Source organism: Pogona vitticeps, chromosome 6, assembly GCF_051106095.1.
Source record: "Pogona vitticeps strain Pit_001003342236 chromosome 6, PviZW2.1, whole genome shotgun sequence".
NCBI classification, from domain to species: domain Eukaryota; kingdom Metazoa; phylum Chordata; class Lepidosauria; order Squamata; family Agamidae; genus Pogona; species Pogona vitticeps.
The window spans coordinates 14,256,535-14,276,327 of record NC_135788.1 but is presented as its reverse complement, the minus strand read 5'-3'; the positions used below and the strand labels follow the sequence as shown (position 1 = coordinate 14,276,327).

The 19,793-nt window shown below is 44.5% G+C and overlaps 1 protein-coding gene across 11 annotated transcripts in view; it reads right to left on the bottom strand.

Annotated features, from left to right (window-relative positions):
* The window catches only part of PARD3 (par-3 family cell polarity regulator), a 578,687-nt gene that overhangs the window by 480,562 nt on the left and 78,332 nt on the right, over positions 1–19,793 (bottom strand). For all 11 annotated transcript variants that reach the window (XM_073002940.2, XM_078378538.1, XM_073002942.2 and 8 more), the window contains exon 2: positions 18,191–18,292. In XM_073002940.2, the coding sequence (XP_072859041.2) occupies positions 18,191–18,292 (102 nt within the window). The remainder of the gene's footprint in view (positions 1–18,190; positions 18,293–19,793) is intronic.

The window sequence follows — 19,793 nt, the reverse complement described above, 5'->3', positions numbered from 1 at the left end:
CGGCTGGTGTCACTTGAGAAGAATCTGGTGTGTGTCCAAAGGGTTGCAAAATTTCTTCCAGGAGTCGCTGTCTTTGGAAAGTCAACATAGATTCTTCCCAACAAGAAAATCTGTGATATTCATCTAAAGCAGCAGCACCAACCTTGTCAAACACACTAAAGGTGAAGGAAAAGTAGCTTAACACAAGCTAGGTGGGTGTGGAACTACTGTCAGCGTCTACAGGGTGGAGGTGAGGCAACCAAACTGGGGTTCAAAGCCACTTTTTTAAAAAACTCCTCCCTTGCAGAGACTCATTGCACAAGCTACATTTATCAGTTGACAACCCTGGATTGAGTTTTCATACACAAGCCATCGGTTTTTGTTAATGAAGCCAAATTTCAGACACCCTCACTTCTCTTTCCCTCTCCGACACCATTTCCTTGCTTTGAAGCCATGCAAATTAAGCCCTGCAGGTTCTATCTCTTTGGAAGTATTTATAAATACTGAAATCAAATGGTCCTGAAAGTAGCTCACCGCTAGATGTAAAGCAATGTAACTAAGTGGGGAAGGGGAAATCAAGATTAAAGATTTGGGCAAATAGGACACCACCCCCTGGTGTCTAAGACAAGACAATATGACCACTCTGAATACCTATCCTATCCAACTAGTGGTTTAGGAACCTGGTGCAGAGCCAGAGGTTTGCAGTTCAATCCCCCACTAGTGCCTTCTAGGGGAAGAACCAGCTTGTGTAACCATAGGCAAACTGCACTGTCCCTGGATGTCTCCAGAAGAAGGGAATGGTAAACCACATCTGTGCATTCTCTACCTAGAAAATCCTGGTCAAATCCATGGGTCAAAACTAACCTGACGGTCTGCAATTATTATTATTATTAATATCTCTCAGCAGCCAAAATGATGAAAGATGTTGGCGTTGGGGTGGGAGGGGAATTTCCATTCTACCACAAAATGTCCACTGCTTTATTTTTTAAAAAACGGTTTTAATATCATGTTGCCTATGTTATAGAACTGAAGCCTAATCCAACTGTCCATTCCATCTAGAGCAGAACCAATGGGACTTTGGCAAGTCAACAATTCTGTAGGTCCTACCAATTTCAGAGAAAGACCTAACATGAGATGAACAAACTCACTGAAGATGGATGAACTCACAGCCTTCAATTTGCATTTGCTCCATATTCGTAATGGAGCATTTGGAGCTTATTCAATCACAGGGTCACTGTGAATTGGAAGCAACGTAATGGCAAAACAACACCCACATGTATACACATTGATTTCAACAGGGCCAGTTGGGACTAACACTTTTAAAGCAATATATCAAATGGCGTTGTTGCTGTGTAACAGGAAACTGGAAGCAAACACAGACCGGTTATAGGACTTAAAACAACGGTGTAGTGTATAATTTAAACAGACATCTCTTCCCTTTTTATTCAAACACAGGTTTATGCAATGGCTGAACTCCAGTGGCTAAAGGGGGTTGGCAGCAAATTTTCACTATTTATGTATACCTGAGCATGCAAATAACTCTTTCTTCCCTAGCAGACACAAAAAAGCACGGGATTTTTTTAAGTGCATTTACCAAGACTGACAAACTAACTGAAAAAGAGGCCAATTGGGTTCCAGCCATCATTTCTATCCATCTAAAGGTTTATCCAATGCAATACTTCTGTTAGAACTCACACATGCACCCTCCTCCCTGAAATGTCTTCAGTCCTGTTCAATCGTTAAATTATTCCAGTACTGTCAGGACGGAAGAGGCAGGACTAGCCACTTGTTCCTGACTATGTTGGCAGTGCTGGATTAGGCAACAACTAAACAGGCCTGTTGACATCAAGGGATGAAACATCTTCCTCAAAGAGAGCATTCGTACTGCCTCCATTGCCACAAATCAGATCAAAGCACAACAGTGTGTTGGGGAGGGAGTGCAAATGCCCAGCTACCAAGTGACAAGAGATATTAGGTATGTGTGACTTGACTCGCCAATCTTGGATTGAGAAAGAAGTCTTCTGCAGATGAAACTATGACATCTTAGACATGTCATCTATGACATTGCTCTATTGCTGCTGGAGCAGGGGAATCCAGCAGAGATGGGAGATGTGTTTTCATTCCATCACCCCCACCATACAGAGAACTATAGAAGGGAGTGCCGTGCTGGATTTAGGCTTATATTTTTAACTGTGTAGGCATCCTTCAGTCTCGAGAGACTATGGTAATGTGCTCTGTATGGAGTGTCCTCTCCAGAGCCTGGGTAGAATAATATGGAGGATAGGCTATCCTATTTTTAACTATACTGCTTATTAAAAGTTGACTGGATAGAGCAGTTAACTGTTAACAGCTATCTGGATAGAACAGTTAACTGGACAGATCATCATAACAATGAAACCAATTACATCAGGAGGTGGTGGGCGCTCCAATGCTGGAGGCATTCAAGAGAAAAATGGACAACCATCTCTCAGATCCATTTGGATTTAGACGCCTGCGTTGAGCAGGAATTTGGATTTGATTGCCTTATAGGTTGCTTCCAATTCAATTAGTCTATGATTCTAAAGATAGCTCAGTGGTTTAGGTACCTGGCCACAGAGCCAAAGGTTGGGAGTTCACCTCTCCACTGTGCCTCCTGGGAGTAGAACCAGCTTGTGTGGCCTTGGGCAAGCTGCACAATCCCACGGAAGAAGGGAATAATGAACTTTCTGAGTGTTGTCTATCTGGAAAACCCTTTAAAGGGTCACTGTAAGTCACAATTGACGATGGCACATGATGATCTTAACGATGACTTATAAACAAAAGGCAAAGATGCAACTTGTGCATGGCTAGTTCTGCATAACGTCTCTAGACCCATCTGCTGGGACAGCTTCTCCCACTGTGGCTCCTGCTCCAAAGACAAATGCTGCTGAATCACACACAATTAATTATGTGCTCCAATAACGATAAACAGGAACATGTAACTAAGACTTTTTAAAGGGAGAATAGCCTGAATAAATAAAATATGACTTGCCCTGATTTATAGGCCTTTCCTTCACATTATTCCTTGACGTGCAATCCGCTTCCCATAAGACCCATGTGAATAATTTATAAGAGGAGTGGCTTAAGCCATTACCATAACCAAAACTACATGGGGGTGGAATGGGAGCTTCAAGATGTCAATCCAATGTGGTCAAGAGGGAGAAATACTGTGACTTGTTCAGCCCCAGTCTGAAGTATAACTGCATCGTTCTCTATTTACAAGATAAAGATGAATGGTTGTGCCAATGAATGAATGAAAGAGAAGAGTCAGTGTGCTTGTTTGTGGCATAGATCTTTTTACGGAAGTCTACTGTACCATTACATAATGCCAAGGATAGTCTACCAAGGGCTGCACATCAAAACCATACTGTGCTTGCATCTTCTGTCCTTCAGGGTTACAGCAGTCCTGCTTCATGGAGCTTTTTTTTTTAATTCAAGAAGCGGAAAATCAAATAGAGGGTATTTGAAAAACAAAGAAATATATGTGTATATACATGCGTGCACAGGCATACACATATACAAGACAGACTCGCGCACAAAATGATGCGTATCCATACCTCAATATACATGTGAAAGGGCAGTCCATTATGTTGGGACTGCAAATCCCAGAATTCTCCAGTAACTCACCAGGCAGAATTCTGGCAGTGGCAGCCCACCGTCATGTCATCAATAACATCATCATCTTAAAACTGCAGGATAGGAGGGGACCCTATGGATCATCAAGTCCACTCCTTGTCAAGGAAGCACCGTGTGGAATTCAACTCTCAGCCTCTGCAATCAGAAGTCTAAACCACCTGCAGACACTTCCATTTCAACCACCTGGACAAGGCTGAGTCCTCCTTCAAGGCCTTCTTCCAAAGCCTTCATTTTCCTGCTGTAATGTTCCTCGGAGGAAGTTGGTCCAATTCCTTCCTAGGGGTGATGGTGTGGTTGCTCTTCATGCTCTGGAGAAGGCCATCTCCCTTAGAAACATCACTCCTAACAAAGCACATATTAACAAATGGTAGAGGCCACAAAAGTGGCAGAATGTTTGAAAGGTATAGGTGTGTGTGTGTGTGTGTGTGTGTGTGTGTGTGTGTGTGTCTGTCTGTCTGTCTGTCTGTCTGTCTGTCTGTCTGTCTGTCTGTCTCTCTCTCTCTCTCTCTCTCTCTCTCTGTGTGTGTGTGTGTGTGTGTGTGTGTGTGTGAGAGAGAGAGAGAGAGAGAGAGAGAGAGAGAGAGATGGATGATTTCTAATCACAAAAGCTCTTGTTGTAATTTCTGGCAGCCTACATAGAACATCTGCTTAACAGACTATAATAAAGGGCTGTTAGGTTCCCCTCTCCTCCTTTTTTTCTATTCTGATAAATAGTTAAGATGATGCTATATTTTTTTTTGCTGCCCTCAGTAGTATGGTTTTAAAAAGCAACCACTTCCCTAAAATCATTTTGAAGAAAAGAAGTGTATGAATCTCATAGAAACTGGACAGATGCCAGGCCTAGTAATTGCAGATGTCTGTGTGGCATTAGTAATTACAATTACTACTGTTTCAAGCTCAACGCAATGCATCACGCAAAAACAGCTTGTGTTCATCAATCCTTTTACACATCGTTCCCTTTACATAAAGAGTTATTCCAGCAGTGACCCATTTTCCATGGATTTTTACTTTCACATCAGGTTTTGATGAACATGAAATCTATGAGAAAAATATTATTTGCCCACAACACTGGCCAGGTACACAACTAATGTGAAACCAAGTTCCAGCACTGCAATGATGAGAAGCACCAAGCCTCAGGTTTTCTTATTGTTCCCTCCCTTCTCTTCCAACATGGCCATAAGGAGGACAACAGAGTAGTCTGCTTATGGCCAAAATTCCATTGCTAGTCCCAATTAAATTACAATGAATGAATCAATGGAATTTATATAAACGTTGACTTAAATGTTGATTCAATGGTGTTACCCTCTTTAGACAAAGGGCTAAAGCTGAATTTTATATATTAACTATAGTTTAATGTGTCAGCAAAATCAAAATTGTAGTTAATCTTAACCATGGTTAGAGAGATAACAAACTGTGCAAGTTGGCTTCATAAGCAAAAGTTCAGACTCCTACTCCTAATGACTATACATAAAACTAGCCCCCATATAAATGGATTTGTGTGTCATGACAGAGCCTAGCTCTGTTGGATGGGGGATGCTGTGAGAAATAGTCCCCCAAAGGTAAGCTTTTCAAGCTCTTGATGCAGTGAGTTGCAAAAGGAAGCCAAAAAACTCACCAGAGGAAGAAGAAAACATGAGCACAAGGCTTGTAGTGTCTCATCCTCGTAACACTAAACTATCTCATAACTAAACTATTTAAACAAGCTTGCCTGTTGGGGACCATAGCTGTCTTCCTCATTCCTGCCCAAGGCAGACTCATTTTAAAGTGAGGCACATCTAGAAATACCACTTCCAATGGAGAGTGCAGTTTTGTAGCTGTCTTCTTCGGGACTTTTTTCAAATCATCGAGTTACAGCTGGTATACACAGATCTCTCCAAAACACCAGGCAGTGGGTTCTGGGAGTTGTTAGCTGTAAATGCACCCCCTTCCTGCCTGTGGTTTCAACTAGTTGGGTGGGGGTGAAGCAAAAGGTGGGGAGATGCAGCAGAAGGACACAACCCACTCAAAAGTGGCACCGTTTCAACCATTTGAAACAACTTTCACTCAGCAACAGAGAATTGACGATGGAGGCACTGGTCCTCCTGACCGAAACAGATGTGACACAGCTGTCCTTTAATAGCAACTTCAGGCTGAATATGAGGTGCTTTTGAAACAAACTGCATACATGACATCAGATTGCTAATAGAGGCTTCAAGAGGGAATAGGGTCAGTTATCCTTTGCTCATCTCAATCACTTGCCACTGATTGAGTTCAGCAGGGCCCACGTCTGTGTCTACAGAGGTCTGAGGGGGGTCAAGGGAAATTAAGGGGGGAAAGCAGGCCACACAGATATGTAAAGGCTTCAACATCCCCCCCTCCCATCTCCAGCTGCTTTTCAGCACCTCCTTCAATCTGCTCCTCGCCCCCCACCCACTCAGCTTAAACCTTCCATTTTCAGCAGCCAGGCAAAGCACAGCCAGACATTAATTAAAGGGATAAAAAAAGCCCCTTGCAGGGCTTTAAAATGGGAGTCTGCAATTTGTTATCTCACTGGAAATTTCAGCAGCAATTTGATCACTTAACACGGCTCGGCGCTATGAATGTTTTATGAACTCCACTCTGGCACTGATCTACTGAAATGAACTTCTCAATTTCTACCACGGTGCTGCTCTCGCAAACAAAAAAACAGGCACACAGCAAAACATTCCTCAGGCTCCCTTTGTCAGGCTTTCAGACAAGCGGGTCCAATAAGAAGGCCGCCCCTTAATCTGTTTCTTTGCCGACAGGCAAGCACAAGAGGCATGAAACAACCTCACAAATCAAGGGCTGGTGCCCTGACGTGCAGGCATGGAAATCTGGTCTAGACGCTGCCACTTTCCTGCCCTTCATTGCATTTCTGCACTCCAGAGAGCATAAATAAGAGATGAAGAGTTATGCCGGGGCCATAGCGCTGACTGAATATTAAGGAACGGGAAGCCAAGCGAGGGAATGCAGGCATCTCCGCTGAAGACCAGATGATGGCAAAGGCAGTTAGCACAGCTCTTACAAACTAAAACACAAAGCAAGGAGATGAACAGCCAATGGTTTTTTTTGGAACTAACAACACAACAGGCCACAAAGGCAGCGGTTACACAGACGTGAACCACCCTTCGTTTGGAAATCATAAGAAGCAGTCGTACAAAATCATAGTACAATAGAAATGTAGAGCTGGAAAGGGACCCAATGGTCATCAAATCCACCCCCCACCAGTGCAGGAAATCCATCCCTATTAGTTGGCCCTCTGAGCTCTGCTTTAGAATCTCCAGTGAAGGAAAGTTCACCATATTTAAGTCTTCAAAGCACTTCCTCTGATTACTGTTCTTGCTGTCTCAGTGTGTTCCAAAATCCAGGCGTGTCACCTGAGGCCAACCCACCAGCATTTAACTATGGAGAACCAGCTGCAGTTAACCATGGGGTGACAACCTCCCACCTGGATTACTGCATGCATCTGCATTACAGCAGGATTACTGGGTTATTCCTTTATTCATGGGGCTGTTTCCTGGTGCAGGGTGGAATAGCAAGGCTGCCTGGGGAAAGACCATTTTGAACATACTACTCCAGTAGTAGTACAACTACATTGTACTAGAGATCATCAGCCAGCAGAGGCTCTGTTGAGGATACAACCACCACCTATTGGGTACATGAGATAGGACTTTGCCTGAAGCTGCACCTTGACTATAGAACTCCCTCCTGCTCAAGAGAAGATCTCCTGGTTCCACCTCCGTTGTGCTTCCAATGGGGAGCTACAACTGAGAGTGTCTTTGGCGCCAAGACGATCATGGACAGTCATGAGAAGAGAATCAGAAGACCTACAAGGTCAGCTAGGCCAAGCTGTCGACAGAGGGCTTCCAGGAAGTCAGCAATTGGTCCATTCATTGCCTTTTCATCAAAGCACATGTCTCTATATTGGCACAGAACAGAAGGACCAAGTGGCTATAGAGTGGAACCCAAAGACAAACAATTGGGCATGGAGGGATGTATCCTGTCCAGTGCTGACTGAAAAGAGGGCCATACTACAGCACTCCCATTCCTAACTGTGCAAAAACAAACCATACTTTGTCTGTAACAAGCCAAACACCGTTCTCTCTTCGCTTTTTAATCATCCACAGGCATTAAGATCAGCATAGCGGAGGATGAAGCAGAGGAGAGCCTGCTGCCTGGATCCAAGCACATTCATGCATGTGCATGGCATATGAAACAAGATTCACTTCTGCATTATATTCCAACTCCATATAGCAGGAGCTAGTGGCTTGTATCCATAGGAAGAATGGGTAAACATGCCTGGATGCATGCTGCTAATTCTGTCTTTAAACAAATCCAAGGCTCTTCTTCACTGGATAGCCATCCATCAGGGATGTTCTAGTATGGATTTCCATCTCAGAAACAGGATGATGTTTGAGGTCCCTTCTAATTCCACAATTCTATGATGCTATACTTTTCCAACAGACTCAAAGCTAGCCTAAGGGCACTGCAATTTCCTAGCTCCACCACAGATCATCAGTCAAAAACTGGCTATTTGATCCTTCACTTAAGAGACAGACTGCAGTGGAAAGTTCCATATATTTGGTTCGAACATTACCAGTTCTTCATTTCAGTACTTTAAGCATGCTCAGATGTATACCATCCACACCTGATGATATCTAAATTTTTAATCTGCTTGTTAGCTGTCACTTCTGGCCTGCCTACAGATTACTTCCCTGAAAAAGGCAACTTAATGGCTGAGAATCTGCCCAACACCTGCAATGAAGACTGACACAAAAGATTCACCAACATCTCTCTCCTCCTCCTCCTCCTCCTCCTGCAGCAATCCTTTCACCACCATATCTCGTAGTACCAACTGCTTTCCTGGACTCACCTCTGCTCCTTGTGCATTTAACAACATTTTAATTAGTCTCCTTTTAAATAACAAGCTCTTTGAAAGCTGTCTGGGAGGAGTGAGAGTGTTCCTTTTTATTTTCCACTTCACGACAGCACTTCCACTTTTTAAAGGAAGTAATTGTTACATACAGCACTGATGTTACCTGTCTGTCATGGGTTTGGAGGGAAAGTTCCATCCTATGGGGAGTGGAAGGCGGGACATCAGGAGGAGGGGCTGTACTGTATAAATATGTGATGCCTGTGTGGTGAGAGGGAGACAGACTGTGAGACACTGGGATGTGACGAAGCAGCAGCTGGGAAGAAGAAGCTGTTGTGGGAGTCTGTGTGTCAGACAGGGTACTACTGTGTGTCAGAGTACCAACCTGATAGGTTCAGGTGTCTGTTGGTTAGCCAGAACTGATAGGTTCAGGGTCTGTGCTTCAAGTTAAGGGTTCTGTGTGAACCAAACTGTATGCTTGTATGAGTGTGAATAAGCCACGTTACTTTATCCTATTCACCTGATTGTTTATTTTTCCCTGTGTGTATTTAAAATAAACCTTATTCTTTTTATTGTTTAAAAATCCATCCCTGGTCTGTGTGACTTCTTATAGGGAATGGTTGGTGGCAGCTTAGTGTAACTGTGTGACATATCCCAGTAGGTCTGGGTTTGTCACATTGATTGGTGTCCAGCGTGTGGGATACGACTGGTCCAGTTGTCCAGCGGTCCAGCAAAGCCTTGGCAAGTGTGCCCAGAGCAAGGGGGGTCTAGTCAGGGACAGTCTGAGGCGCGTAGGTAATCTTCTAGGTGTACCTCACGGGGAGGTGCGCTAGTAGAAGAACGTGCCAACTGGGGAGACTTAGATTAAGGTGCTCTGAGGCAGCCTAGTTTTGGCGGGAAAAAGCTGAGGCAAAACTGCGTAGTAACAGTGAGCTAGCTTGCCAGCTGAGAGGCCCAGCAGAGGGGGGTAGGCTCTGACTCGATACTGTTGCAAGTTTAGTGCTGAAGAACAGCAGCAATCTCTAGGGAGAGCTGGTTCTGAGGCAAGGAGGAAAAAAGTGGTCGTTTTATTTTGAGGCTTGACTTTTTAAAGCAGCCTGTTCTGAGGGGGGATTATGCCCTTGACTCGAAGCCAGATGGCCGAAATGAGTGAAGTGAAAGACCCCCAGATTGACCAAGGTTCTGAGGATGAATTTGGCTCAGTGCAGGGTGACAGCACAGGAGAGCAGAACCCAGAACTCAGAAAATTGCTCCTAGCCCAACAGCATGAACTGAGGATGAGGCAATTTGAAGTGGAGGAAAGATTAGAGAGAGAAAGAAGGGAGGAAAGGGAAAGGCAAATTGAAATGGAGGAAAGGGAAAGAGAGAAACAAAGGCAATTTGAATTAGAGAGAGAGAGAATGGAGAGGGAGGAAAGATTGGAGAGAGAGAGAATGGCGTTTGAATTAAGAAAACTGGAACTGATGAACCAGAACAATAATAATAATAGGGATTCTGAGGGAGGCCAATTGTCTAAGGCTGACCTGAAGAAATTCCCTGTGTACCACAAGGGAGATTGTCCTGAGGTGTTCTTTTCCCTAGTGGAAAGAGCGTTTGTGGACTTCTCAGTGAGGGAAACTGAGAAGATGACCATCATGCGGTCTTTAATCAGTGGTAGCCTGGCTGAGGTTTATGCCGAGATGCCTGAGGAACTGATGAAAGATTTTGCAGAGTTTAAAAAACTGGTGTTTGCCAGACATGGGATAAATGCAGAGCAGCTGAGACAAAGATTCAGGTCCCTCACCAAGAAGCCAGAACAGACTTTTACCCAAGTGGGGGCCCAATTGGTGAGGCTGCTTGAGAAATGGCTATCGCAGGAAGGGACAGAGACCTATGAGCAGCTTAAAGACTTGATAGCACTGGAACAGTTCTATTCAGTCCTGCAGGGGGAATTGAAATTCCAGGTGAGGGAAAGGAAACCGAAATCTGTGGCAGCAGCCGCAGAGATCGCAGATTTTATTTCCCAAATAAGAAAGCCCTTGGGTGAGGGGAAATCTGTAGGTAAACCCAAAGAAACCTACAGCAAGTACTCTCAGGGACCAGGGAAAAGCCAGCAAGGGGGAGGGGCCCATGGTGAAGGGAAGCCCTCAGACATGAAACTAAGACCTCAGATTTTGGAGGGAAAACCAAAACAAGATGAGAGAGAATCAAAATACACCAGAAAATGTTATTTCTGTCAGGGAAAGGGCCATCTAATCTCAGAGTGTGAGAAATTAAAGCAGCTAAAAGGAATGGTGCCTCAGAATGTTAGTGGAACCAAGCCAAAAGCTGTGTTCTGTGTCCAGAAAGAGCAAGGCTCAGTGTCACTGAGGGAGCCTGTTGCCATGGCTACTCAGTCTGGAACAGCTACCTATGCTGATCAGGCTGAGGAAAATGGTCCTCTTGTGGAGGTAAAGCGCTGCTTGCTGGTGAAAACAGATTCTCAGTTGTTTGAGACAGCAGGGGTGGACGTAGGAATACTTGACCGTCAGTATAGGGGGCTGCGGGACACTTGTTCCCAGGTAACCCTGTGCCATCCAGATATTATTCCTAGGGAGTTTATAATCCCAAATGAGAGCATGAAGGTGGCAGGGATTGAGGGGCAGGTAATCTCTCTGCCAGTAGCAGAGGTACCTGTCAACTTTCAAGGCTGGAGGGGAGTTTGGAGGCTAGCGATTTCATCGACTCTGCCAGCAGCCGTGCTCGTGGGAAATGACCTGGCTGAACATGTGAAACGGGTGCTAGTGATTACACGCTCACAAGCCACCACGGGGACAGTTCAGGGGGGTAATGATGAGCCAGAGGCGGAAGCAGAGGGGAGTTCAGAAGCTGTGGTGGAAACCTTAACCACAGACAGCAGATTTGGACAGGAGCAAAAGGCAGACGCCACTCTCCAAAAGTGTTTTGAACAGGTGACTGACGCCCAGCTAACACCTGAAACCCCAGTGAGATTTCTGGAGAAAAAGGGGATTTTATATAGAGAGACCCTGAGGAATATCTCAAAAGGGGGAGATGGGATCAGAAGTCAGCTGGTGGTACCTGAAAAGTATCGCCCCATGATCTTACAAAGGGGTCACTCTGACATGTTTGCTTATCGATCAGTGCCACAAGCCAGTACCGGGTTCAGTCCATTTGAACTTTTATTTGGGAGAAGGGTGAAAGGGCCCCTTGATTTGATCAAACAAAATTGGGAGCAGATCACCCAGGATGACCCACAAGACGTTGTGACATACATAGACACCTTGATGAATGACCTAAGGAGAAATCTAGAGCTGGCAGCAGAAAACCTGCAAGCTCAGAAGGTCAGACAGAAAACATGGTATGACCACAAAGCTAGAGAGAGGCACTTTGACCCAGGGGAGGAAGTGCTTTGGCTTAGGCCCTGCAGAGAGAATAAACGGCAGCTCAAATGGGCAGGACCATATAGGGTCATTTCCAAGATGTCAGACCTGAACTACCTAATAGAGCAGGAGGAGAACCAAGCAAGGAGGGTGGTTCATGTGAATGCCCTAAAACCCTACTACAGAGGGGAACAGAGGGTTTTATTCGCGATAAAAGCAGCTGAGAGTGAGGAAGCTGAATTACCCTTCTGGGAGGGTAGAGGGGAAGTAAAATACAACCCAGAGGAGGTAAAGATCAGTCCTGCACTCACCCAAGACCAGCAGCAAGAACTAAAAATGCTGCTTAGTAAATATCAACAGGTGTTTTCCAACAAGCCGGGGATAGTGAAGGGAGTGATGCATCGGATCCACACAGGGGATGCACCCCCGCAGGCAGTATCCCCATACCGAGTAACGGGACCCTATAGGGACAAGGTGCGGAAGGAGCTGGACGAGATGCTGAGGGAGAACATAATCGTCCCCTCTTCTAGTCCTTGGTCCTCTCCGATAGTCCTTGTGGACAAGCCTGATGGGAGCATTAGGTTTTGTGTCGATTACAGGAAATTAAACCGTGTAACCACTCCTGATGCCTACCCAATGCCCAGGCTAGACAACCTGATTGAAACCATAGGGGGTTGTCGGTTCATCTCATCATTGGACCTGGTAAAGGGATATTGGCAATTAAGAATTGATCCCAGGGATCAAGAAAAGACTGCCTTTTGCAGCCCTTTTGGTCTCTATGAGTTTCGAGTCCTGAGCTTTGGTCTCAGAAATGCACCAGCCACATTCCAAAGGCTGATGGACCAGACCTTGGCAGGGCTCAGTGACTTTACAGTGGCCTACATTGACGACATAGGGATCTTCAATAATACCTGGGAAGATCACCTGATACACCTGGAGTTAGTGCTGCAGAGGTTAAGTGCAGCAGGGCTAACAGTAAAGGCCAGCAAGTGTCAGCTGGGTAGCCCAGAAATAAAATACTTGGGTCACATGGTAGGGGGAGGAATGATAAAACCCCTGGAGGCCAAAATAGAAGCTGTTCGTGATTGGCCTAGACCCAACACCAAGAAAAAGGTCAAATCATTTCTTGGGTTGGTGGGCTACTACAGAAAGTTCATCCCGAGGTTTAGCGAGATTGCGGCTCCGCTGACCGATCTGACGAGGAAGAAGGCTGATGACCGCATCCCATGGACCGGCGACTGTGAGGCGGCGTTCCAGAGGTTGAAGGAGGCGTTAATCAACTATCCTGTCCTGCGTGCTCCAGACTTCGACCGGGAGTTCATCATCTACACCGATGCGTCTAACAGCGGGGTAGGAGCAGTTCTGTGCCAGGAGGATGAGAATGGTGACCAGCATCCAGTGTCCTACCTGAGTAGGAAACTTCAAAAAGGTGAGAGACATTTGGCAACCGTGGAGAAGGAGTGTTTGGCCATAGTCTACGCGATCCAGAAGGCCAAGCCTTACATCTGGGGAAGACATTTTATTCTGTGTACTGACCATTCACCATTGCAATGGTTAAAGACAATGAAAACCCACAATAGCAAACTTATGAGGTGGGCTTTAAACCTACAGGACTATGACTTTGAAGTGAAGGTGGTCAGAGGGTCAGTGAACTGTGTTGCTGACGCCTTGTCAAGAAGACCTGAAGATTGAAGACGGCGAAAGAACATGGACTATGTGTATATAATGATGACAAACAGTTAAATGTACCTGGTTTTGAATTTGGTTTGTATGAATAAAGGTAAATTGATGTAATGTTAATGGTAAATGTTTAAATGCATAATTGCTATGGTTAACTTAGAATGTAAGTATGAGTAAGTATAATATGGTATGTATAACTGTTGTTGTGTATTTTATACAGGTTGTTTTTTTGGTGAAAAGCACGTTAGCTTTCCCCCTACAAAACAACTTATAAAGAGGGGAGGTGTTACATACAGCACTGATGTTACCTGTCTGTCATGGGTTTGGAGGGAAAGTTCCATCCTATGGGGAGTGGAAGGCGGGACATCAGGAGGAGGGGCTGTACTGTATAAATATGTGATGCCTGTGTGGTGAGAGGGAGACAGACTGTGAGACACTGGGATGTGACGAAGCAGCAGCTGGGAAGAAGAAGCTGTTGTGGGAGTCTGTGTGTCAGACAGGGTACTACTGTGTGTCAGAGTACCAACCTGATAGGTTCAGGTGTCTGTTGGTTAGCCAGAACTGATAGGTTCAGGGTCTGTGCTTCAAGTTAAGGGTTCTGTGTGAACCAAACTGTATGCTTGTATGAGTGTGAATAAGCCACGTTACTTTATCCTATTCACCTGATTGTTTATTTTTCCCTGTGTGTATTTAAAATAAACCTTATTCTTTTTATTGTTTAAAAATCCATCCCTGGTCTGTGTGACTTCTTATAGGGAATGGTTGGTGGCAGCTTAGTGTAACTGTGTGACATATCCCAGTAGGTCTGGGTTTGTCACAGTAATATCGGCCATTATGGTTTCCTTGACTGAGCTTGCTTAACCGCACAGACAGACATCTCGTTAGCTGTTTTCCCCATCTGCGGTACACATCTTAGCTGAGCTTCCTATCATCTTGGTTGAACAAACGCCAAAGGTTCCATGAGGCAGGAAAACCAGAGTGGTATTATTTATATTGTTTTCAAGGTCAATGGCTTTCATTCAAGTTCTAAACATGTTCTACCTCAGGGCTCATCCTGCAAACAAACTGTGCTAGACACAGCACAGAGTGCAACAGCAGCTTTGAACAACATGGAATAAAAAACAAAACATAAGGAGCCAAGGAGTCCATAACAGAAAGAAGCAACTATCTGGAAGTGTCTATGCGGTGTCCATGTCAAAGTGCACCCAGAATTGTGTTTTGTTACAAACAGGACCCAGAAATACTTCTGAACTTGGGATGTGTGTGTGTGTGACTTGAATAGCACACAAAAATACTTATGGACTCAAGGAGTAACTCAATCAAGGAATCTGAACTACCAGAGGTGTCCCCAAAAGGTCACATTAAGCCAGTGGTTCTTAACCTTGGGTTACTCAAATGTTTTTGAACTGCAAATCCCAGAAACCCCAGCTAGCACAGCTGGTGGTGAAGGCTTCTGGGAGTTGCAGTCCAAAAACTCCTGAGTAACCCAAGGTTAAGAACCACTGCATTAAGAGACCCAAGACAGAAATATTTTTCAGGTACTGCATGGCAGAACTTTCTGTAGCAAACACGGCAGCTCCTGAGGCTGAGGGCATGCAGCGGCATGCCAGACAGAACCCAGGGTCTGACTCTTGACCAGGCTGTGAACCCATTTAGAAGGAAAAGAATATTCCCAAAAAGCCAGGTTGAGGTGACTTAATTCTACAGTTTCGCATTTGAATGAGCAGGTGCCCCATCTTCTCCCACAAGAAAGTTCACATTATAAGTGGGTCTCTCTCCATTCTTTGACTCCCTCACATTTCCCAACAAGCTGTCATCATCCACTCTCCTATGCAAACTGAAAACAAGGGTGACATCTTAACAGGACTGGATGTTGGGGGTGATGAACAAGGAACTCTGCACCCTCTCAGTTCTTCTCGAAGGGCAGCAGGACAATGAGGGACATTACGAGCTGTTCATAAGAAGGAAGAAAACAAGAAAGCACATGTGAAGAAAGTGGGGCTGTGACTTTGCATACACATTTGAATTTAAAGCACCTCACCCTGTCCTCTGTGACTGGTATCCTCTAGACAAGATGTCTACATCTCCCATCATCCCCATCCAATATGGGTGAATGCACTGATGAGAAGGGGTGAGCAAGTCGGCTTCAAGTATTTTTGGGGGGGAAAGACAGTACAGAGTGCAGAACATCTAGTCAAACGAAGTATATATATAAATTTGAACAATGTACAATTAATACCATTCATTAAAAAGGGGGAAGGAAGGGCCAAAGCAAAGAAGTGGGTGTAGAAAGGTATGCAGCTGGCAAACACTGTAAAACAAACAAACGAAAGAAAGAAAGAAGCATGGCTCATATCGCCCTATTCAATGCTATCCTGCAGTACAGCCATTGTAGGTGTTTATAATGTGCCTTGTACACATCATCAACAACTCAGAAGTCTTGACTGATCCTTGGCGTCAGACAGAAGGAAACAAACTGCAGGAACTGAAAGAGAGAGGGAAGGATGGCCCTCAGCTGTTTGACAGGTTTACCTGCCTCTGACACAAAATGCCACTGGTACAAGGATGATGCTTGTTGAAGTGGTAGGCAGGAGCTGTGAGCCAGAAGCCACTGACATAAAAAAATAACACCCACACACAGTTTCAGGATTAATAGCTGTCCTTGAAAAAACCCATAAAGCCTCCTGTTTTTAAAAGACGATACTAGGAACAATGACAAATTGCCTTTATAGGCATAAAGCAATGCAGTATGAGAACACAGGAAGTTACCCTACATTCAACAAAATCTCCTGGGTGGGGTGGGGACACCAGAGTAGTTAAGGATCTTAATCTACACACTATAGCTCCGGAATCCAAAAAGACACCTGTTGGGATTGGAAATGCGATTCTCCAAAACCAAATCTACCCCCAGAAGAACATCACTTTGCTCCTTGCACCCCCCCCTCCAGTTGCTATTTGAGAGGCGAGAGAGGTGTGAGGGGTGTGTATGTGTGGTAACTGGTCTTGCTTTCAGTTCACTTTGTCACATAGGCAGGGCCTCCGTCTCTACTTTGGCTAGGTTTTCCAGTAAAACAAGGTGTCAACATGTCATGATACCTTTAGTTGTTTCTTAAAGAGTTCTTAAGACAGTAACACTTCCCATAAAGGGGTGGAGAACCTTTAGCCTTCCAGACGCTTAGCCTCCCATTCCTGTCAGCCCCGCCTGCCACAGCCAAGGAAGAAGGACTGCAGTCCAAAATATATGGAGGATTTCCTCACTCATGACCAAAACATACATTGTGGCACCATTTAGTTCCTGCTTTCAATTATACAAATGAATTATGAAACCAATCAATTAAGACTTCAGTTACACAAATGAACCATTACATCACACAATTAAACATCAGTTATACCGGTCTGGAAAAATGTTGACGGTCACAGGAACACAGAAGTTTTCCTTGAACTATGTTAGACCACTGTGTCACCTAGCCCTGGATGTTGAACTTTGAGTAGCAGCAACTCTCCAAGGTTTATTTCCTCACACACCTTAAGCTCTCTGGACACCCTCGGTTGTCTCCCATCCAAATACCAACTAGGCCCTTATCCTGCTTAGCTCCCAAACTCTGTTAAATCCTCAAGATCATAGGCTATCTTCCACCTCCCCAATATTTTACCCTATAAGCCACGCCAGTTACTCAAGATTCCAATCTCAACTCTCAAACTCTGAACAGTGAGGAATGTTCTTAGGTTTTGACCCACAGTTTGCAAAAACAAACTATATTTTAAGAAAGTAAGAAGAATTCCATGTATCTTGGGCCATGCCAGAAGTTCTTCTAGCGTAACATCCTGTTTCTGGTAGTGGATGACCAGATGCACCTCCAGGAAGGTCGAAAGCCAATTATGAAGGCACAGATTCTTTCCCATTCTTGCACCCTAAGGAATGGTCTTCAGTCTCATGCTGTACCCAAAATCTGAATCTGAATACAGTGATCCTGACTAACAGCAACTGAGATGCAACTGAACAGCATTTTCACTATATGATTTTTTTTTATACAGGGGATTGTGAAACTTAAAAAGAAAAAAGTAAGAATGCTTCATTTTGTAGCACAAAATCTATGCATCCATTTGCCCATATTAGTCATTCCTTTCTCCACAACCCTACTGAGGTCAGGAGGGGAAAAAGGTCTTCAGAGTAAGAGAAAATGTAACACACCACAGAAGGAATATTTTGAAAATCTGGATGCCAAAGCTTTCAACACGCCAGGCAAATCCACATGAGGATTCTGAATAATTATTGAAGGATACTGCACTATTTTTGCATTGAGATAAAAGATGCGCGCGTTTTCAGATGCCAAGTCAAATCAAGTGTCATCTAGTTTGATATTTGTGAAAATGAGGGGTACATCTAACTACCCTTTGTGTGGTGCTCCTTTTTTTTTGCTTAAAAGACAGTTTGTTCCATTCTTCTGATTATACCTAACAATGATTAGCAACTGGAATTTAATACAAAAACATTGTCTTAAAATTATATTGGATTTCCTTCTTTCAGACTTGGCAATACTCTACCTTCTAATTTCCGATTAAATGGCCAGCAAATGAAACTGTCACAGTGCTCCTGCACCAAAAGGCAACAATTCCCAGTTCTACTCCAGAGTTTTACACTCACCCTGTCTTTATCATCAGCTACATCACAAAGGATGTCGTCACAGTCAAGAATTCCTCCATCACTGTGTTCCAGACGATGCACTTTTATCCAGTAACTTGGTTCCTGCACAGAAAAGAGATGCAAACACGTCAGACATCAAAGCCACAGCAACTACCTCCTGTCTATAAAGGCCCTATGCATCATCATCATCATCATCATCATCATCATCATCATCATCATCATCATCATCATCATCATCATCATCATCATCATCATCATGTGCTGTTAAATCAGTTCTGACTTATGGTGACCCTTTTCAGGTTTTTCCAGGTAGACAATACTCTGGAGTTTACCCTTCCCTTCCTCTGGGGGTGCCTTGGGACTGTTCAGGTTGCCCAAGGCCACACAGGCTGGCTCTACTCACAAGAGTCATGGTAGGGAATCAAACTCCCAACCACTGGCTCTGCAGCCAGATAACTAAAACAATTAAGTGATCAAGCCAGCTTGAAAATGCCCTACCCAGTCAACATGTCTATCCCACCTAAAAATCAAGGAAGAAGCTGCTTTCTCAAAATGCAGACCATCAGTTCATCAATATTAGCACTGTCTAATCCAAAAACGGTCAGGCAACCATCTTTCCAAGAATGGGCACACAAGCTCCTTAAAGATGGAGTCAACATGCCACAAAATTCCCTCTAGTGCTTTCTAGTAGCAAAAGACTTTCCCTGCTTCTGGAGCCCTTCAAGAAGTTTTCAGGATAGGGGACTCACCCAAGCCCTCCAACCCAAAATCAAAACCAGATATGGGTGCGTAAGTAGTTCTGGCTTCAAATTTGGGAGGGCAGGGATTAACTGTGAGTATTTCTGGACCCACTGTGGCCTTCTGTGAGTGCTGGGTTGAAAAACCGGCTATCTGGCCCAGCCCTGACTTAACTCAATGGGCATCTCATCTGTGACTGTATTATGAGACATTTACAAACAAGATCATCACCTAGAGGCTGAAAACAGGGAAAGAGTGTGTGCTCCCTACCCCACATTCCCTTGACAGCAACATTTCTGGAAGAAAAGAAGGAAAACAGGGAAGATACATGGAAGTTGTGAACACCGAGCTCCAAAAGATAAATTTGAACTAGGTTGGGGGAAGACTGGCAACAAGGCCATCATTTCCAACCTTGTCTCCCCAATTACTTATAGACTACAGCTCCTGAATCCTGGACCATTGCCCATGCTGTCTGGGAATGATGGGAGCTGTGGTCCGGCAACCTTTCGCAAACCTTTGATGCAAGTGGGGAGGTTTCTCATCGCTTGACTCAGCGAGCTACCTCCAATACCAAGTGGCACTTTGCATTCCCGAATTGTGGTAGTGGGCAAGAAATGAAAATCAGTCTGTACAAATGACTCCTGCATATGAACACCCTCTCTGGATCGCTGTAGTCAAAGATCAGAAGTCCAGAATTGATGCAAAGTGACAAGATGCTGAAACAGAAGGTGACAAAGCCTTTGCAACTGGACCAAGGCTACAAAAATGCCCTTGCTTGGCTATACAAATGGCAAAGAGGACAAACATTACACTGGCCTGTCATATGCAAGAGGTAGCCTAAACACTTGTTGACAATGATTTCAGA